The sequence below is a fragment of the Haliotis rubra genome, unplaced genomic scaffold, assembly GCF_003918875.1.
Source record: "Haliotis rubra isolate DU_JTF1 unplaced genomic scaffold, ASM391887v1 Scf393, whole genome shotgun sequence".
Taxonomy (NCBI): Eukaryota; Metazoa; Mollusca; class Gastropoda; order Lepetellida; family Haliotidae; genus Haliotis; species Haliotis rubra.
The window spans coordinates 170,824-190,900 of record NW_025767072.1 but is presented as its reverse complement, the minus strand read 5'-3'; the positions used below and the strand labels follow the sequence as shown (position 1 = coordinate 190,900).

General features: G+C 39.4%; 2 protein-coding genes across 2 annotated transcripts in view; both read left to right on the top strand.

Moving 5' to 3' along the window:
• LOC124286844 overlaps nucleotides 1-20,077 on the top strand; it is a 71,883-nt gene that overhangs the window by 508 nt on the left and 51,298 nt on the right. The window lies entirely within an intron of this gene.
• LOC124286834 lies at nucleotides 12,754-13,242 on the top strand. The gene has a single exon (XM_046723276.1). It carries the CDS (start codon nucleotides 12,754-12,756, stop codon nucleotides 13,240-13,242), a length of 489 nt encoding a protein of 162 aa, XP_046579232.1.

Below are 20,077 nucleotides of genomic sequence, written 5' to 3'. Positions count from 1 at the left end.
AATCATATCAAGCTGTCTCGCGCATGTGTTTATCACTTACTAGAACAATATCTATCAGCTAACTGGGTTACCTTGAAGGTTGCATGTTATCAAAGTGCATGCACACAGCATGGCGTGGCCATGGTCAGGCAATTGATAGAATCGGGCCTACGTTATCATCTAAGTGAAGTGAGGGTCGCAGGTATTGTTGTTATCTGAGAGTTAAAATTTAAATATCGGCAATATTTCAGCCATATCGTGACTAAAACAAGCTTAGAATTCACCATAAATAGATGTAAAGTAAAACACCTGTCATCGAAGGACAGTAAAACCGACTAGAATATCACAGTATCAAGAAATAAAACTAGCATATCTCTCTAAAATTGGATTTTAAATTAGAACAATACAGTATAAAAATGGGCTATAGATCGCCAACAACTGAAGGCAGATCACCATACCTGCAGGGACTGTTGTTATCTGAATCCAACTGTGCAGGTGTGCAACCACAGGCGACTCGATTCAGCAAGATGATACTCGTCAGGATGTCGCTCGTGTGGTGACAAATCTCCAGAGACGACAGAACATTCTAGTACTACCTTGGCCAGCTATTTCTCCGGACCTGTCCCCTATCGAGGACGCTTGGGATGAAATGGAGCATCGTTTACGTCAAGCCCAGAATCAGCAATTGACGTTAGCGTTGGTTCAGTCATGGAACAGCATTCCGTAAGATTTCTTCAATCGCTTATATAATGAATTTAAATGGATGGTTCATGACGACCCGTGTGGGAGTGATCACTTCCCTACCATTCTCAAATCAATCAACCCTGGTGATGATCCACCTTTATCGCGAAGGAACTTCGCCAGGGCTGATTGGTCATTATATAGGACACTATGTGATGATCACTTAAAACATGATGTTTTTGTGAACAGCGAAGATCCTATACAGCTGTTTTCCGATGTACTCAATGCTATTGCTGACCACACTATCCCCAAGTCCTCTACAATTCCATATATTCGTAAACCATGGTTTACTAATGAGTGTAAACAGGCCAGAAAGAGTAGGAAGGAAGCTGAAAAGTTTTTTCGCAAACATCCTACAGTCCATAATTTAGACAAAGTTAAAATTTTAAATGCCAAGCATCGACGCGCATTTAAACAGAATAAGCGTCAGTCTTGGAGGAACTATAAATAAATTCCAAAATAAATTCACGTACACCTATGTCCAAGGTGTGGAACATGGTCCAAAGAATAAAGGGCAAAGGTTCTAAATCTACTGTACACCATCTGAAGGATGGTAATAATCTCTTAACTCATAAAACTGACATAGCAAATAAACTTGGCGTAACGCTTGCCAAACATTTTTCGTCATCAAATTATGTCCCTGAGTTTCAAAAACACCAGAAACAACAGGAGAAGAAAAGAATCAATTTTAACTCAGACAATGGTGAAGATTATAATGAATTATTTTCACTACATGAGCTACATACCGCTCTTGGGCAGGCTCATGATACAACAACAGGGGCTGATGATATCCACTATCACTCCTAAAGCATTTGCCCGAATCGTGTTTGGAAACGCTGCTAAATATATTTGATATGATATGGACTACAGGGAATTTCCCAACTTCCTGGCGTAATGCCATTGTAGTCCCGATTCCAAAACCTGGCCGGGATCATACTGATCCGTCTAATTACAGACCAATCTCTTTAACGAGTTGTGTCTGTAAAACCATGGAACAAATGGTAAACAATCGATTAACATGGTATCTTGAAACCAATAACCTTATCACAAATATCCAATGTGGTTTCAGGAAAAATCGTAGTACCATTGATCATCTGGTACGTTTAGAATCCTTTGTAAAAAATGCTATAGTAAATAAACAACATGCAGTATCGATATTCTTTGATCTCGAGAATGCATACGATACTACGGAAGCGTAGCAGGGCCACGGTGAAAATGTTTTTTTGGTCTTACTATCTCCTACGTAGTACTTAATATCTCCTACGTAGGACTTAATATCTCCTACGTAGGACTTAGTATCTCCTACGTAGGACTTAGTATCTCCTACGTAGGAGTTAGTATCTCCTAAGTGGGTATCTCCTACGTAGGACAAAGTAGTATCTCCTAAGTGGGTATCTCCTACGTAGGACTTAGTATCTCCTACGTAGGAGTTAGTATCTCCTAAGTGGGTATCTCCTACGTAGGACAAAGTAGTATCTCCTAAGTGGGTATCTCCTACGTAGGACTTAGTATCTCCTACGTAGGACATAGTAGTATCTCCTAAGTGGGTATCTCCTACGTAGGACTCAGTAACTCCTACGTAGGACATAGTATCTCTTACGTAGTACTTAATAATTCCTGTAGGAGATGATCGATATACGTTTATATAAATTAAACTGAAACGGTCGACTTAAATCCCCAGACACGCACACAATCTCCTGTTTCACTGTCTCGGTCACTGTGAGAGTCTACAGCCATTCGTTTCATTCACTATTAGAGTCTACAGTTATGTGTTTCATTTACTGTTAGAGTCTACTATCATGTGTTTCAATTTACTATTAGAGTCTACTGTTTCCTTAACTATTAGAGTCGTGTGTTCAACTAGTTGTTGCGCATTACTGTGTTGGACCGACTGTTATACTTTACTGCCTTGCGTTCAGTTTACTATTACGCGTTGCAGTTAGTTCACTGTTATATGTTGCACTTTGTTACACTTTACTATTATGCGTTGGATATTTCAGAGGTCGTTGCACATGAATCATAATCTGCGTGTACAGACGTGTCTTAGACTATTGGTGGCAATCTATGCGTACGTATCCTGTTATATTTATACAAATAAATATAATGACAATTCTTTGCCTTTTTGAATTTCGTATTGTTTTACGCCGCACTCAACACTTGTCCATCCCAGTCAAGTCAACCTGTAAACAATTACGAAAAAAGCCGCAAACGAGCGTTGCATCCGATCAAACCTAGCCTCATCAAGACAAGCAACAACTTGCGGAGGTCGTGTTATAACCCGAGTTTCATATCACAACCTCACCCCAACCATCCCACCCCTACGAAGGAGATATTAAGTACTGCGTATGAGATAGCATGTCCTACGTAGGAGATAATATGTCCTACGTAGGTGATACTAAGTCTTACGTAGGTGATACTAAGTCCTACGTAGGAGATAGTATGTCCTACGTAAGAGATACTAAGTCCTACGTAGGAGATAGTACGTCCTACGTAGGAGATAATATGTCCTACGTAGGTGATACTAAGTCCTATGTAGGTGATACTAAGTCCTACGTGACCGCCTCTGTGGTGTAGTGGTTAGAGCGTCCGCCCGGAGAGCGGAAGGTCGCGGGTTCGATCCCCGACCGCGTCATACCAAAAGACGTTAAAATATGGTACTTGTTGGTCCCTGCCTGGCGCTCGGCATTAAAGGGGGAAAACAAGGACTGGTCGGCTTGGAGTCAGTATAATGTGTCTGAGTGGGGTATTCATGCTTCACTGCGGCATGGTATCTCAGTGGGCTAGCACTATAAAAACAGCTTCAGTCTGGGCTAGTACAAGCAGCCGCACATACACATACACACGCATGCACGTCGTCATATGAGCGAAATATTCTCAAGCACGACGTAAAACCCAATTTCACCTCACCTCACCACTAAGTCCTACGTAGGAGATACTAAGTCCTACGTAGGAGATAGTATGTCCTACGTAGGAGATAGTGACCCCAAATATGTTTTCATCGTGGCCCTACTACGCTTCCGTACGTTTGTAATGAGTAAAAATATAAATAAATATTTATTATATTGGGATGATTAGTCACCCAATAAAGAAATTTAATCTTAGGGTTTATAGCTTTTCCCGACATTACAAAAGATTATTATACTGGTATCCTGTAATAATGTACCCTATGTGCACAAATTAACTGTTTATACTTCTAAAGCAATACACTTGCGCTATTGTGTGTTCATTGATTTATAGTGAATGTTCTCTCTCTGTAACTTTGTAATGCAGAATGGACTTGTGGCCAAGAAATAAAATTAAAATAAAACTGCTAGTCATTTAAATTATTCCAGGTTTTTTTTACATCAGTCTGAATGAGTGTGGGCCAGACATTCCAGTGATTGATAAAGTGAACAGTGATCCACGGTCGTATTCTGGGTAGGATGACACGTCATGCATGAAGTATTTCCACCTCTCAAGGGCACTTCCCTCTTGACCCCTGTTGTCTTAAGACACTTGGTAAGTCCCTGTAGGTCCCCGACTGGCTGTGTCGTGCTTCACGCTAACTCCTTGTGGTAGGATTAGCTGTTAGATCTCGCTAAGCATGGCAGCTTACAGGGTCAGGTGTGAGCAGCCGACTAAGTGTTATCGTTATGGATCGCTACACCATGTAGCTCTGGTAAATCCCATACCTACTGAATGTTGTTGGGATATAGTTTCTGTTGTAAAAGTGCATTTCTTATAGTATGCTTGAAGGTCTTCAATTTTTGTTCCGCGTCTGGACCAGAAAATCTAGTGATCAACATCATGAACATCGATCAACGCAGTTGGGATACGAAGACATTTGTTTACCAAATCAGCGATCCGAGCCTGACCATCCGATCCCGTTACTTGCCTCTTACGACAAGCATCTGCGATCAAAGGCATGCAATAGGTGTACCCGTCACTCTACCAGCATGTCAGTAAATACTGTATTGTGGTTAATTACAGGCATTCAGTAGTATATAATCATGTTAAACAGGTTTCTGATTATACGTATTTTAGGGTAATGCACTATTTTTGTTTGCCCACGAACATGGTGAACAAATAAATAGAATAAATTACCTATTACGGTGATATTGCTGTTGGAAATGACACATCTGTTTTTTGGAGATGGATTTAGCAATGATGAGCTCGACACATCACTTGCCTAAGTCACAGAAATAGGTGGCAATACATACCAAATTACTTCCCAAGCATGGAAAGAATGATTCAGCTGAACAAGGCCAAAATCATCTTCTGCTTTCTGAAGACAATTTCAACAACAAACCAGTTTATGTTGATTGTCTCTTGTGCCAAAATAGATTAATCGACTGACTGTTACATAATTTCCATATCAAGATTATTATCAGATTTCCTTGACGATATGGCCACTGATCCTAACCAAACCTACTTATGTCAACCAAGTGACATAGATATGTAGAATATTTAATGTCCTATCCGATGGTATACATTCAATTGCAAATATTTAGATGGTTTGAAAAATATATGCGGGTAAATTTTGTTATGCGTTAAGAGTTAGTGCATTTCTCTGCATTTTATCTTACACCGAAAAAGCCTTGAGCGACGATACTTCATAATCTGGCATCTTAAGGAAACTTTTAGCGAACGAAGCAATGTCTGATATCTGAAAGAACATAAATACAACAAATGTATTTATATGATTGTAGATCACGTTATACATTCCCTATGTAAAATGACTTGCCGCAAACCACGAACATTGGTTTTCCTCTGTAGCGTCAAATGACAACAATGAGGTCACACATCAATAAAGGTTAGGGGGCATAACTCCGCTATGGTTAACACAGGGTTATACGTCGCCCTAAAACCATAAAAGCAACCAGCACAGGGTTATTGGTTGGAGGCGTAATCAGGCTGAATTTGTCTCTCAGGTGAAGTTTCTCTCTATGATATACACTTGGAATGTTCAAAATGAACTTTCAGCCAATGATACTTAGTCTCTTGGTATTTTGGCAATTTCATATGATCAATGAACGTAGTTGTAGCAAAAAAGTAGCCACGTGACCATGTGGGTAATCCGAAATAATTGTCACGCTTTACTTCATAGTTAATGCGAAAATGGAGTTTTCTATAAATCTCTAATTTAAACACACTCTGTGTTTTTACTGATCAAAAACTTCAATAAACTGATACACATTCAATTAAAAACAATTCTGCACGTAATAGAGCACACTTGTACCAGTTCAGTGTATAATTTCGAACTGCAAAATCGGAAAATCAACTTCCTTTTTAGTAGCACCCATTAGCTTGTCCTGGAATTTGTCAAGACAGACTGTTTTCCTGCAATCGGTTCAAGAGGCGTGTTCAGTTACAATACCGTGAGTGTTGAGCGCTGAGCGTAAATGTTATACCATCTTAGTAATCGCTGTGCGAACCCACGCGCGCTTTTAGACGCTGGCCCGGCAGTGGCACTCTTGAACAAATCGTATACATGGAAACAGTTGGATTTGGAATGGGTGAATTTCTTGGTTAGAGCGCGGCTCATTGCGAAGCAACCCCAACTTTATTCCGCTTGGTCTGAGACAATTTTCGGCTAATGAGAAAAGAATACTATTTTTATTAATTTTTATGAGGGAGTCTATATTTTAGATTTTGTTATATAATATAAACGTTCAAGAGGTTGGTAAAGTGTACATCCATGTTTGATAGAGCAAAGTGAGGATTTGATATCTAAGGGATGGACATATTTTTGTTATAACCAAATGGAATATGATGCATATTTTAGATGTAAATGAATAATAAAAACAAAACACAAAAAAACCACGCCCAGTTTTAACATGCAGGTTTGGTATGAACAATTTCATCTTCATATTTTCAATTACGCAGTACCTAAAGTTGTTAAGAGTAGTATCATGTACTGTGTCAACTCCATAAGCTCCATAAGAAAGGCAAAGATTTATGGATGTCAACTTCTTTATTGTGAATAACACGACGTTTCGGAGCGTATGCTTGCTACTTCATGAGGTGAATGGTATGGAGTATCAAGGGGGTATATATACATACATGTCGCACTACAAAGAAAACATGTTAACAATGACGAGGAATGAATATGTAATACAAATATGAGGGCAGCGATACACTACAACAACATGGTAATGATGGGGGTAAAGAATGCAATGATACCGTATAAACAGAGGAAGGGAGGACAGTTATGCAATGCAAACAAGAGGAAAGGTGGGCTGTGTGAAGAATATAGGATGAGAAGTGTGTTTATATAAGATCTATTTCATGGGATTAGGTAGGGCGATCTCCGTTGACAGCTACAGTAAATACAACACTAGATCAGGCTCTAGATATATAACATAGGAAGGGAGGACAGTTATGCAATGCAAACAAGAGGCCAGTGGGCTGTGCGAAGAATACTGGATGAGAGGTGTGTTTATATAAGATCTATTTCATCGGATTAGGTAGGGCGATCTCCGTTGACAGCTACAGTAAATACAACACTAGATCAGGCTCTAGATATATAACAGAGGAAGGGAGGACAGTTATGCAATGCAAACAAGAGTCCAGTGGGCTGTGTGAAGAATATAGGATGAGAGGTGTGTTTATATAAGATCTATTTCATCAGATTAGGTAGGACGATCTCCGTTGACAGCTACAGAAAATACAACACTAGATCAGGCTCTAGATATATAACAGAGGAAGGGAGGACAGTTATGCAATGCAAACAAGAGGCCAGTGGGCTGTGTGAAGAATATAGGATGAGAGGTGTGTTTATATAAGATCTATTTCATCGGATTAGGTAGGACGATCTCCATTGACAGCTACAGTAAATACAACACTAGATCAGGCTCTAGATATATAACATAGGAAGGGAGGACAGTTATGCAATGCAAACAAGAGGCCAGTGGGCTGTGTGAGTTGAGTTGAGTTGGGCTTTACGTCACATCGGCATTATTCCAGCCATATAGTGACGAGAACAAGTCTGCATTAATATACATTGTAAGTACAAAGTGGTTTCTTTTCAAAGGTACACATTCATTACATTGTCATTTTGGAACAGAGAATGTCATAGCACTAAATTGAAAAGCAGGTAACTTCGTTAGTGACATTACACAGTTACAATTTATGATATAGATCAACTTCCCTCAGGTAGTTCAGTATCAGATGAGCGCTCACGCTGGAGAACAGATCTTTCAGATTGGTTGCGTGATAATGCGAGTCCCTTGCAGATGTAAAGTCTACACAGTCAAGCACAATATGCTTGACGGTGAAAGCCTCATCGCAGGAGAGACATATTGGGGGGTCCATCCCAATCCGTTTTTAGAAGGTAGTCATGTGTAAATCGACTGTGGCCAATACGACATCGTCGTAAAATTACTTCATCACGTCTTGACTGACAACCCAAGTTGGTATAACCGATTGTTGGCTTCAATTCATGGAGTTTGTTTCTTCCTACTTGAGTGTCCCAACTTTTTTTGCATCAGGTCCCGAGTATAGCTTTTGATAGTGGGTTTGAAATCACTATACGGGATTAGCAGTGGAGATAGGGGCTTTTCAAGAGCTGCTTTTGCTGCAGCATCGGCCTTAGTGTTACCTGCTATGCCGACGTGACCCGGCAACCAGCAGAGGACGATGTCATATTGGCCAGTAGAAAGGTCGTTGTACAGTTCTAGTATGACCAGGATGATTGGGTGACTTGAAGTCACGTTTAGAAGTGCTTGAAGGCAGGATAATGAATCTGTAAACACGATGAAGTTTTTGACTGATTTTGCTGTTGAATGTAGGTCAAAGCTGAGAAGATAGCTTTGGCTTCAGCGGTGAAAATGGAACTGTTGTCGGGGATCCTAGAGGAGACAGTCTTGGCTCCAATGACTGTAGCACTGGCTTTTTGAGTTTGGTGAGGGTGAGATCGACCTGTGGTTTCACCATTTGCCATGGTGGTGAGGACAGAAGTCGGTATGGTGCAATGATGTTGAGATCAATTTTAGCTGCAGATATGTGTGGTTTGATTCTGATTCCTAGTGGTGGAACCAGGCTTGGCAGTTTAGGAAATAAGTTTTCATAGAGCGGGTTGAAAACACAATTGTATGCTGGATTGGACTCATTTGAACGTAATTTAGTGATATACTGCAGTGAGACTTTAATGCGGCGTTGTTCAAGGGAAGGTTCATTGGCCTCCGCATATAAACTGTCTACCGGAGAGGTCCTAAAAGCTCCCAGGCAGAGCCTCATCCCTTGGTGGTGGATAGAGTCTAATTTTTCTAAATTGCTTTTGCAGGCTCCACCATAGACAATGGAGCGATAATCTAGTTTACTGCGAACTAATGATCTGTACAAGTGAAGGAGGGTGGTCTGATCCCCTCCCCACTCTGTATTTGATACTACTTTTAGCAAGTCTAGTGCCTTCAAGCACTTTGTTTTCAGGTATTTTATGTGTGGTAAGAATGTCAGGTGGCGGTCGAATATGAGTCCAAGGAATTTGGCCTCTTCTACTACCTTGATGGGAGTACCATCTAAAGTTAGGTCTGGATCCTTGTGTGGTTTGTATTTACGACAAAAATGAATACAATTTGTTTTGGATTTTGAAAACTTAAAACCATTTTGATTGGCCCACTTTTGGATTTTGTTAAAGCAGAGATGTAGCTGCCTTTCTTTTGCGTGCATGTTCTTACCACGACATGAAATATTGAAGTCATCCACGAAAAGAGATCCATCAACGCAACTGTTCAGAACGTTAGTGAGGCTGTTAATTTTGATGCTAAAAAAGTGTGACAGACAGGATGCTGCCTTGGGGGACGCCCTGATCTTGGTGGAAATAGTCAGACAGTGTGGAACCAACCCGAACTTGAAATTGTCTGTTATTTAAAAACTGAGATATGAATTGAGGTAGTCTACCCCTCAATCCAAACTCGTGTAAATCTTTTAGGATACCATGTTTCCACGTTGTATCATATGCTTTTTCGAAGTCGAAAAAGATAGATACGGTATGTTGTTTGTTGACAATGGAGTTTTTTGATGAATGATTCCAGACGCACCAGATGGTCAATGGTACTTCGGTTTTCTCGGAAACCACATTGGAGGTCACTGAGGAGGTTATTGGTCTCCAAGTACGAGATTAATCGATTGTTGACCAGGCGCTCAATGGTTTTGCAAACGCAGCTAGTTAGGGATGTAGGACGGTAGTTTGAGGGATCAGTATGATCGCGGCCGGGTTTTGGTATAGGGATCATAATGGCATTGTGCCACGAAGGGGGGAAGTTGCCGGATGTCCAGATGTCATCGAATATATTTAGGAGTGTTTCCAAGCCTGAGTCAGGGAGGTGTTTCAGAAGCTGATAATGAATTTTATCAGCTCCTGCCGCAGTGTCGTGTGCCTGTCCTAGGGCAGTACGTAATTCATGGAGGGGAAAACGTTTCGTTTTAATCCTCCCCATTATCAGAGTTAAAACTGACTGATTTCTTTTCTTGTTGGGTTTGGTATTTCTGGAAATGAGGGTTATAATTTGATGAGGAGGAGTGGTTTGCCAAAGTTTCGCCAAGTTTGTTTGCAATTTCAGATTTATTTGTTAGGAGAGAGTCACCATCTTTAAGGTGGTGAACTCCTGATTTTGACCCTTTGCCCTTAATCTTTTGGATCATGTTCCACACCTTGGACATGGGTGTGCGGGAGTTGATTTTGGACACATATTTCCTCCATGACCGGCGTTTAGTTTGTTTGAAGGTCAGTTTTGCCCTGGCATTTGTCATTTTAACAGCATTCAGGTTATGCACTGTAGGATGTTGTCGGAAATATTTTTCTGCCTTCTTCCTATTTTTCCTAGTTTGTTTGCAGTTTGTATCAAACCTTGGTTTGCGTATGTGCGGGTTTGCATAGGACTTTGGAATAGTTTTGTCTCCGATGGCATTTAAGACGTCTGAAAATAGTTCCATGGAGTCAGGAACATTCCTGAAGTTGTCCGGCTTAAGTTTTTCTGAACATAGGGTTTGGAATAAAGGCCAATTGGCCTTAGTTAAATTCCATCTTGTTGATGGTGGTTCATCCGTGGGGTTGATAGGTGTAAGAATTGTTGGGAAGTGATCGCTTCCACAAAGGTCGTCATGGACCGACCATTCGAACTCATTTAAAAGATTAGAATCTGTAAGTGATAGATCGAGAGCAGAGTATGATCCAGTGGCAGGATGGAGGTAGGTGTTTGATCCATCGTTGAAGATGCATACATCATTATTGGAGAGAAACTCTTCAAGGATCTTTCCCTTACTATTTGTATCATTACTCCCCCATAGGGGGTTATGGCCGTTGAAGTCGCCCCTGATTATGCAGGGCTTTGGGAGTTGATCGTATAAGTTCTGAAGATCTGATAGGCGGACAGTTGAGGTGGGAGGGAGATAGAGGGAACATAGTGTAAACCCTATGTTCAGAGTTATGCGGACAGCAACAGTTTGTAGGTTGGTGTTAAGTGGAACAGGGCTATGGAGGATGCCCTGCCTCACCAGGATAGAAGTGCCTCCTGTAGCTTTTGCGCCGGGAGGAGAAAAGAGGTGGTAGGAACTTTACCGACGGATGTCAAATTTATCAGTCCTTTTTAGGTAGGTTTCTTGGAGACAAAACGCGGATGGTTTGAAGTCTTGAATCAATAACTGTAATTCATTATAATGATTCTTTAGTCCTCTGCAATTCCATTGGATCATGTTTTGCGGATTAATGGTGCTTCCATTGGTGACATGTCACGTGAACGTGAGAAAAGCATTTGATGAACCCCTATTGGTGTCTGGTGGAGATGGAGTAACCTCCATATCCAGAGGGCCAAAGGAGTTATGGAACTCGATGGGGACCTCTGAGGGAGAGGTGGCCTTTGGTTTTGTGTTTGGCGGTTGTTCAAGTTGCTTTAGTCTCTCTAGCCTCTTTTTTTCCCTTTTTCTGCGCGCAGTTTCTGTCTCTGGTTATGGCATTTGCTCTGGTGTTGTGATTCAGAGGTTTTGACTTTTGGCGTTGGAGATGGAGTTGCTGAGATGGGCTCAGTTGTGTTAAGTTCAGTTGGCTGAGAAGACATGATCCATGTCATGAGATCTATTTCATCGGATTAGGTAGGACGATCTCTGTTGACAGCTACAGTAAATACAACACTAGATCAGGCTCTAGATATATAACAGAGGAAGGGAGGACAGTTATGCAATGCAAACAAGAGGCCAGTGGGCTGTGTGAAGAATATAGGATGAGAAGTGTGTTTATATAAGAATTTCATCGGATTAGGTAGGACGATCTCCGTTAACTCAGGGGACACAGCAACTGCGAGGGTGACGTGGCAACATGGCTGGTAACACGGCTATGAGTCTCACTCTGTTTTAATACACAAGTTTTTAGCGCTACAAGAGACATCTAGTTACACTATGTGGTTAGTATTTGAACTGTTACCCACTAAGATGTCTAAAGGCAAAAATAGCGATTCTCGAAAGGCTAACAAGAGGAAAAAAGAGTCCCTTTCGTCAGTGAGCGAGACAGACACGAATATGGGTGACACCCCGAGCCCACCCGCTTCTCAAGAAAGGAGCACGGGAAACCTGGTACGGCAATCTATGGACACGTTGTACTCTCAGGAACATATATTACAGCCCCATGCTTACCCTGCCCCCCAGGGACACTACAACCACCCCGGCGCCACACCTTACACTGGTCCCAACTACACCTACGCCGCTCCCTCCCCGGTACCCGACATGACACTCATTATGGCCAAACTTGAAGGTATGGATAAGAAACTGAGTAAACTGGATAAGATCGTAGCCGATATTTCATCCATCAAAGCTGACGTAGCCTCGTTAGAGATACGTGTGAGGGAGTTTGAGGAGGTGAGGGGGAGGGTGGACAAATTAGAGGAGAGTGTTTCATTTGTCAGTGCTTGTTTCGACAATTGGGAAACAGACAAAACTAGAATTGAAGGGGATGTTAAACAATTAAAGGACCAACTTCTATCTCAAGACAGGACACAAGACTCTTAAAAAGTAGAAAATTTGAAATTGAAGGAATCACTGATTGATTCTAGATGTAGAGGTATGAGAGACAATCTCATCTTCACTAACATTCCTGAGTCTGAGCCTGATTTCAGCTATGGAGAGTGTGAGAAGGTCCTGAGGAGTTTCATAAAAGACAAGTTACACATGAGTAACAGTGGGGACGTTAAGTTTAAATGTGTACACCGTCTTGGCCAGTATAGGAAACCCCAGGGAGCTACCCTGCGACCCCGCCCTACGATAGCGAAGTTTATCTACACTGTTGAGAGGGATGCTGTCAAGAGGGCTGGGAGGGAACTTAAGGGACAGCAGTTCAGCATATTTGAACAGTTCCCTGAGGAAGTGAGCACTTATAGGAAGGATGTTCTCATGCCCCTGCTTAGAGAGGCAAGGAAAGACAATAAGAAGGCGCATATCACTGTTGACAAACTCTATGTTGAGAACAGACTGCAAACTGTGCCTGTGCCACCCCCATACAGAGCCCCCAGTACCTCTACCAGGTACAGTGCCAGGCCCCACCCTAGACCATAGGGGTGCGATGGTGGTCTTGAGAACTTGAGTCCCATCTGTCTGGAACACTCATATAGTGCTACCCACCCACATGTGAACACTTGTGCACATGAAGGATCTTCCCTTGTGAATACTTCCAGCTATGTAAATGATATGCACCTCAGTGTAAATACATGCACTGTTCACTGTGTTACTCCTTTGACTGTCACTAATTGTGTTATGTTTCCTTGTGTGGACACTAGTGAGTGTAAAAGTATGTCTAATGTTGATACACATAGTAATATACACTGTATGTATAATGATCACCATTCAAGTACCCTTTACAATACCATAATAAGTGATGAAAGTCATGCTATTCCTCCACCTAATAACATTTATAGATCAACTTCTTATGTGAATGATACAAGTGCTGAACATACAATGCCTAATAACGTTGATGCTAACACTGTTAGCAACACATCTATTACCCGTGAAAGTCCATGTCTCTCAGATAAAAACATGTGCGTATATGAATCCTCAACCCATATGAATGATGCTAGTAACATTGATGCTCCATGTAACAATGAAGATGCTAGCTATGACCACAACACTTTGACAAATGTTGTAAATGATGAATCTGTAATGAACATAAACACTATTGATGTGTCAGAAGTATCATCAGAAACTATGATACATGCTTATGATAATAATTCCACTAGCCACACTGATGAACTCCACACCAGCACAACTTCCCTTACGTCAGTTCACACTGCTGAAGCTGGAGAATATAGTATACCACAGACACAACCTACATCAATCAACCAGTTTAGTAATGAAACTGCAACTAATGATGATCCATCAAGTTCTGCCAGTAGACTAAAATTTATCAATCAAAATGTATGTGGTCTAAGAAGAAAAGTGCAGTATCCTGAATTCACGTCTCTATTAAACAGTGCTGATATAATTGGCCTACAAGAAACGAAAACAGATTCGCTTGATGAGCTAGAAATTGAAGGCTACAAATTATATCTTCACCATAGACCAGGCTTCCGCAGGAAGTCTGGTGGTATTGGGTTAGCAGTAAGAAACACCTTTTCTGACCATATCTCATTATATAACCATGAATATGTTATCTGGTATAGAATATCTAAAGAATTGCTCAATATTCAAGATGATCTTTATCTAGGTAATGTGTATTTACCACCAGATAGTTCTAGATATGCAAAAGATGATATGTTTCCCCTTGTAGAACAATCTATTTTACAAATGCTTGCTAAGAGTGATTACATTTTACTTATGGGTGATTTCAATGCTAGGACTAGACTATTGAAAGAGTATTGCACAGTTGATAAGCATATAATTGAAGAACTTGATATTGATATTGAAACTATGACAGATATTTTTGAACCTGAAAATATTCTTTATGCCTCTTCTCTCCCTATAACAAGAGCTAACCAAGATTTAGGAAAGGTTAATGCTTCAGGACTTAAGCTCATAGAGCTTTGTAAAACCACTAATATGTTTATATGCAATGGGAGACTATACAAAGATAAGGATAAAGGTAAAGTGACATGTAATGACTCAAGTTTAATTGACTATGTCTTATCCTCGCCACAATGTCTTCCATGTTTTGTTGATTTTGATGTTATTGATTTTTCACCTTTGTATTCAGATGTTCACTCTCCCATCACTTTCTCATTTAATATAGAAATAATCTCTAACTCAAAACCACCTGAGAATAGGCGGGAAAATGTAACAAACAATTCACCAAAAGGAATTTCTACAAAACCAAAGCGATATGACATACATGAAGCAAAAACATTTGTAATTAATATTAACAAAAACTCTGTCCTGGAATTAACCCATATATTGCAATCAACATCAAGTCAAGACGACCCAGCACGTGCAGTCAATGACTTTGCCTCTGGGGTAGTGCACCTTCTGGCTGACGCAGCTCGTGCAACATTTGGTGTGAGACGCTCGCCTCCACCAGTGTCCAAACGAGATTGTAATGATAAGCCTTGGTTTGGAAAAGAATGTCGAGAAAAACGCAAATGCTTTCAAAAATCAAAACGTTGGTATTTTAAAAGTAAGACGAATTCTAATAAGGCTGAATATCGCCGATGTTCAAAAGAATATATGAAATGTCTGAATAAACATATAAACAAGTATAAAAATGAATTCTCTCACTTGGTAAGAAAATAACAAAAGCATTCCCCTGAAGGATTCTGGAAAATACTAACAAAAGGTAACAAATATGATAATTCTGAAATACCAGACATAAAGGAATTTTTTGAACATTTCAAGAATATCAATAGTAAACAGACTACTCCTGATTGTGAAATAGATCAAGAAATTAAAGATTATGATGATCACATATTAAATGATGATATTACCTTGATAGAAGTGACACATGCTATCAAAAAGCTAAAACGAAATAAATCTTCTGGTATTGATAACATTGAAAATGACTATCTTATTGATTCCTCAGATCTACTTGGTCCTTTGTTTGTTGATTATTTCAATTTGATATTCTCCTCAGGAATAATGCCTGAAGCATGGTTGACTGGCTCTATTAGACCTATATACAAAGGTAAAGGCCAGAAATCAGACCCCAATGCCTATAGACCAATCACTATTTTAAGCTGCTTTGGAAAGCTTTTCACTAGTATATTGAACAACAGACTGAACATTTTCTTGGAAACAAACAATATTTTAACCCCTGCGCAGGCGGGTCTTAGGAAAGAACATTCCACAAACGACAACATATTTGTTTTGAACATGCTTACTCAGATTTTAAAGGCCTGTAAAAGAAAGTTATATTGTGCGTTCATTGATTTTTCTAAAGCTTTTGATAATGTATGGAGGATTTGACTTTGGCAAAAAATAGTTAACAATGGAATTACAGGTAAATTTGTTACGCTTATACAAAACATGTATGCAAATATCAAATCTTGTGTATGTTCACATGATAAGGTCTCAGATTATTTTCAATGCTATTCGGGCGTCCGCCAAGGGGAAAATCTTTCACCTCTTTTATTTTGTTTATTCATAAATGATTTAGAACAATTTCTCATCGATGACAGTTGTAAAAGTGTTATGCTCGAGAATGTAAACATACAGTTATGTCTATCATTTATTGTACTTCTTTATGCCGACGACACTGTCCTGTTTGCTGTTTCTGCATCCGAACTACAGAGTACCTTAGATTCTTTTAGCAAATACTGTAAAATTTGGAAATTAGAAGTGAATCTTGATAAAACGAAAGTCTAAATGTTTGGAAGTGGCCCTGCTAATAATAGTAAACTTAATTTTGTCTTTGAACGATCTCTAATTGAAATTGTCGATAACTATACATATCTTGGAGTGACATTTAGTAGAAATATGAAATTTCATCTATCAATCAAAAACCTTGCAGCAAGCGCATCCAAAGCAATGTTTTGTCTTTTAAAAAAATCTAGAAATCATAATATCCTGTTGGACTGTTTACTTAAGGAATTTGATGTTATGATAGCCCCAATTCTTTTGTATGGCTGCGAAACTTGGGCATATGAAAATTTGAATATAATTGAAAAGAACCATTTGAAATTTTTGAAATTGGCCAGCGGTTTACGAAATTCTACCCCTACTTTTATGGTATATGGAGAACTCGGAAGATTTCCTTTATATATCACTGCAGCTAATCGTATTATTTGTTACTGGCATAAACTTAATAATCCTAGAATGCAGCAGAAAGTATCAAAACTGATCAACAATTATGCACATGCACAAATTATCTTTGAGAATGATTTTGATCCCTGGATGCATCATGTTAAATGTTTATTAGATAAATGTGGCTTATCTTTTGTATTCTATAACCCTGTAAGCGTACCATGCCAATGGCTAGTTTCACAAGTGGAGACTGTATTAAAAGACCAGTTCCAACAAAGTTGGAAAGCTGATATTGAAAATAGCTCTAAGGGATTTTATTATAAACATATTAAAGATACTCCCATATTTGAAAACTATCTTCACTCCCCAGCTTATATTTACTATCCTATTTTGAAATACAGAACCTGTAATCACAATCTCCCGGTAGAAACTGGTCGTTGGCATGGTATCGCTAGAGAAAACAGAACATGTAAACTTTGCAATTCACCAGCAATAGGCGACGAATTTCATTACCTATTTATATGTGAAGCCCTTACAGATATTAGATTGAAATATTTACCAACTAGACATATGTACTTCCCCAATTTATCAACATTGAAGAAAATATTTAATAGTAGAAATTCAAAAGAAATAAGAAATCTATCCAAATATCTGCTAGTATTAGATAAACTCTTTGTCAAAAATGGTTAAACCGCAATCAGCTCTTTCTATAGACAACAAATCACTTAACAGATCTTAATTTATGGCATTATTATGTTTCATTTTAAACTGTTCTACCTGTCATTTTGTCATGTTTATTTATATGTATTATTTAAATGGATTATGTTTCATTTTCTCTTGTACCACCAAACGTGGTTATTTGAGAATAAACTGAACTGACAGCTACAGTAAATACAACACTAGATCAGGCTCGAGATATATAACAGAGGAAGGGAGGACATTTATGCAATGCAAACAAGAGGCCATTGGGCTGTGTGAAGAATATAGGATGAGAAGTGCGTTTATTTAAGATCTATTTCATCAGATTAGGTAGGACGATCTCCGTTGACAGCTACAGTAAATACAACACTAGATTAGGCTCTAGATATATAACAGAGGAAGGGAGGACAGTTATGCAAAGCAAACAAGAGGCCAGTGGGCTGTGTGAAGAATATAGGATGAGAAGTGTGTTTACATAAGATCTATTTCATGGGATTAGGTAGGACGATCTCCGTTGACAGCTACAGTAAATACAACACTAAATCAGGCTCGAGATATATAACAGAGGAAGGGAGGACAGTTATGCAATGCAAACAAGAGGCCAGTGGGCTGTGTGAAGAATATAGGATGAGAAGTGCGTTTATTTAAGATCTATTTCATCAGATTAGGTAGGACGATCTCCGTTGACAGCTACAGTAAATACAACACTAGATTAGGCTCTAGATATATAACATAGGAAGGGAGGACAGTTATGCAATGCAAACAAGAGGCCAGTGGGCTGTGTGAAGAATATAGGATGAGAAGTGTGTTTATATAAGATCTATTTCTTCGGATTAGGTAGGACGATCTCCATTGACAGCTACAGTAAATACAACACTAGACCAGGCTCGAGATATATAACAGAGGAAGGGAGGACAGTTATGCAATGCAAACAAGAGGCCAGTGGGCTATGTGAACAACATATGATGAGAAGTGTGTTCATATACGATCTACTTCATCAGATTAGGTAGGACGATCTCCGTTGACAGCTACAGTAAAAACAACACTAGATTAGGCTCTAGATATATAACATAGGAAGGGAGGACAGTTATGCAATGCAAACAAGAGGCCAGTGGGCTGTGTGAAGAATATAGGATGAGAAGTGTGTTTATATAAGATCTATTTCATCGGATTAGGTAGGACGATCTCCGTTGACAGCTACAGTAAATACAACACTTGATCAGGCTCTGAGTGAATACATTTACATACAATGCTATAGCCTTGACCGGTGTCCTATTGCCAGGTTACACAAAGACGTGATTACGAATAAGCATCAACTTATAGTTTGACAAAGCTCAATGCAAAGGAAAACTTTCGTACCGTTGAACAGCAACATTTACAGATCGGTTAGATATTAACTGTTCGATATCGACTTTAGTTGGTTCTGGACCTCAGAATGTATCATACACAATAACCGTAATGGTTGTAGAATGGGGTGTGAAAGAGATGGCACTATTCCTTTTCTTAAAAAGACGTTTTCTTTCAGCCCTGTCACACATTTCTCGTGTATCGTCTAAACTATAACCGGGATAACAAGTAGGTCAGTTGTCTGGTGCAAAGTAGGCCCCATGCCATCAGAACGTCGGTTTGAATCCCAGGGATTGTTTCCCCTGGTTTGGTAGAGCCGGCCAAGGCGCCGTGGTTCTAAGGAGCTGTTAGCCCTTGTGTGAATTAGGTTCTTCATATACATGACAGGTTATTGGTTGGAGGCCGTGACCGTGAGTTAAAATTTTAAATTGCTTCGGCAATATTACAGCCGTATAGCGATGAAAACAAGTTAATTGATGAAAAATATAAGTTAAACCAGCTAGTCTATAACAGATATATATTTAAAACTAGTGACTAAATCTAAAATACTTTAACTATGGAGGACGATACAAAATAAAACCAGGCTATAGATCGCCAACAATTAAAGGTAGATCACCATACTAGGGACCATGGGGACTTACAGTGCCTCATCTACCTGCATGGACCCTAGTTGGATTTACACCATCCCTTCAGCCGCCAGCGATTGTAGGAAATATTTGGCCGAACTTTAAAAGAACAAAAATACTACCTTTTAAAATTCTGGTAAGTTTAAAGTTAGCTTTGAATGTTTTGGGGCTTACGTATCCTCTCAGGAGGACAATAATTTTACGATACTTTAACCCACTTCGTGGATGAGCCACTAACAATCGCAATTGCTTATTCATATATATATATATATATATATATGTGTGTGTGTGTGTGTGTGTGTGTGTGTGTGTGTGTGTGTGTGTGTTACCATATTTAAAATAACTTGTATCTATTTACAAAACATATTAATCAAAATTTATCAAGTAATTAAATCTTCAATTTTTAAATGATAATTAATATTATACAAAAAATCCTTAACTGTCTTGACATTGATATATTTATCCCTTGTGTTGGAATCAACTTTTTAATGAGGCTGATTTTGTCTCTCAGGTGAAGTTTCTCTCTATTATATACTCTTGGAGTTTTCAACTTT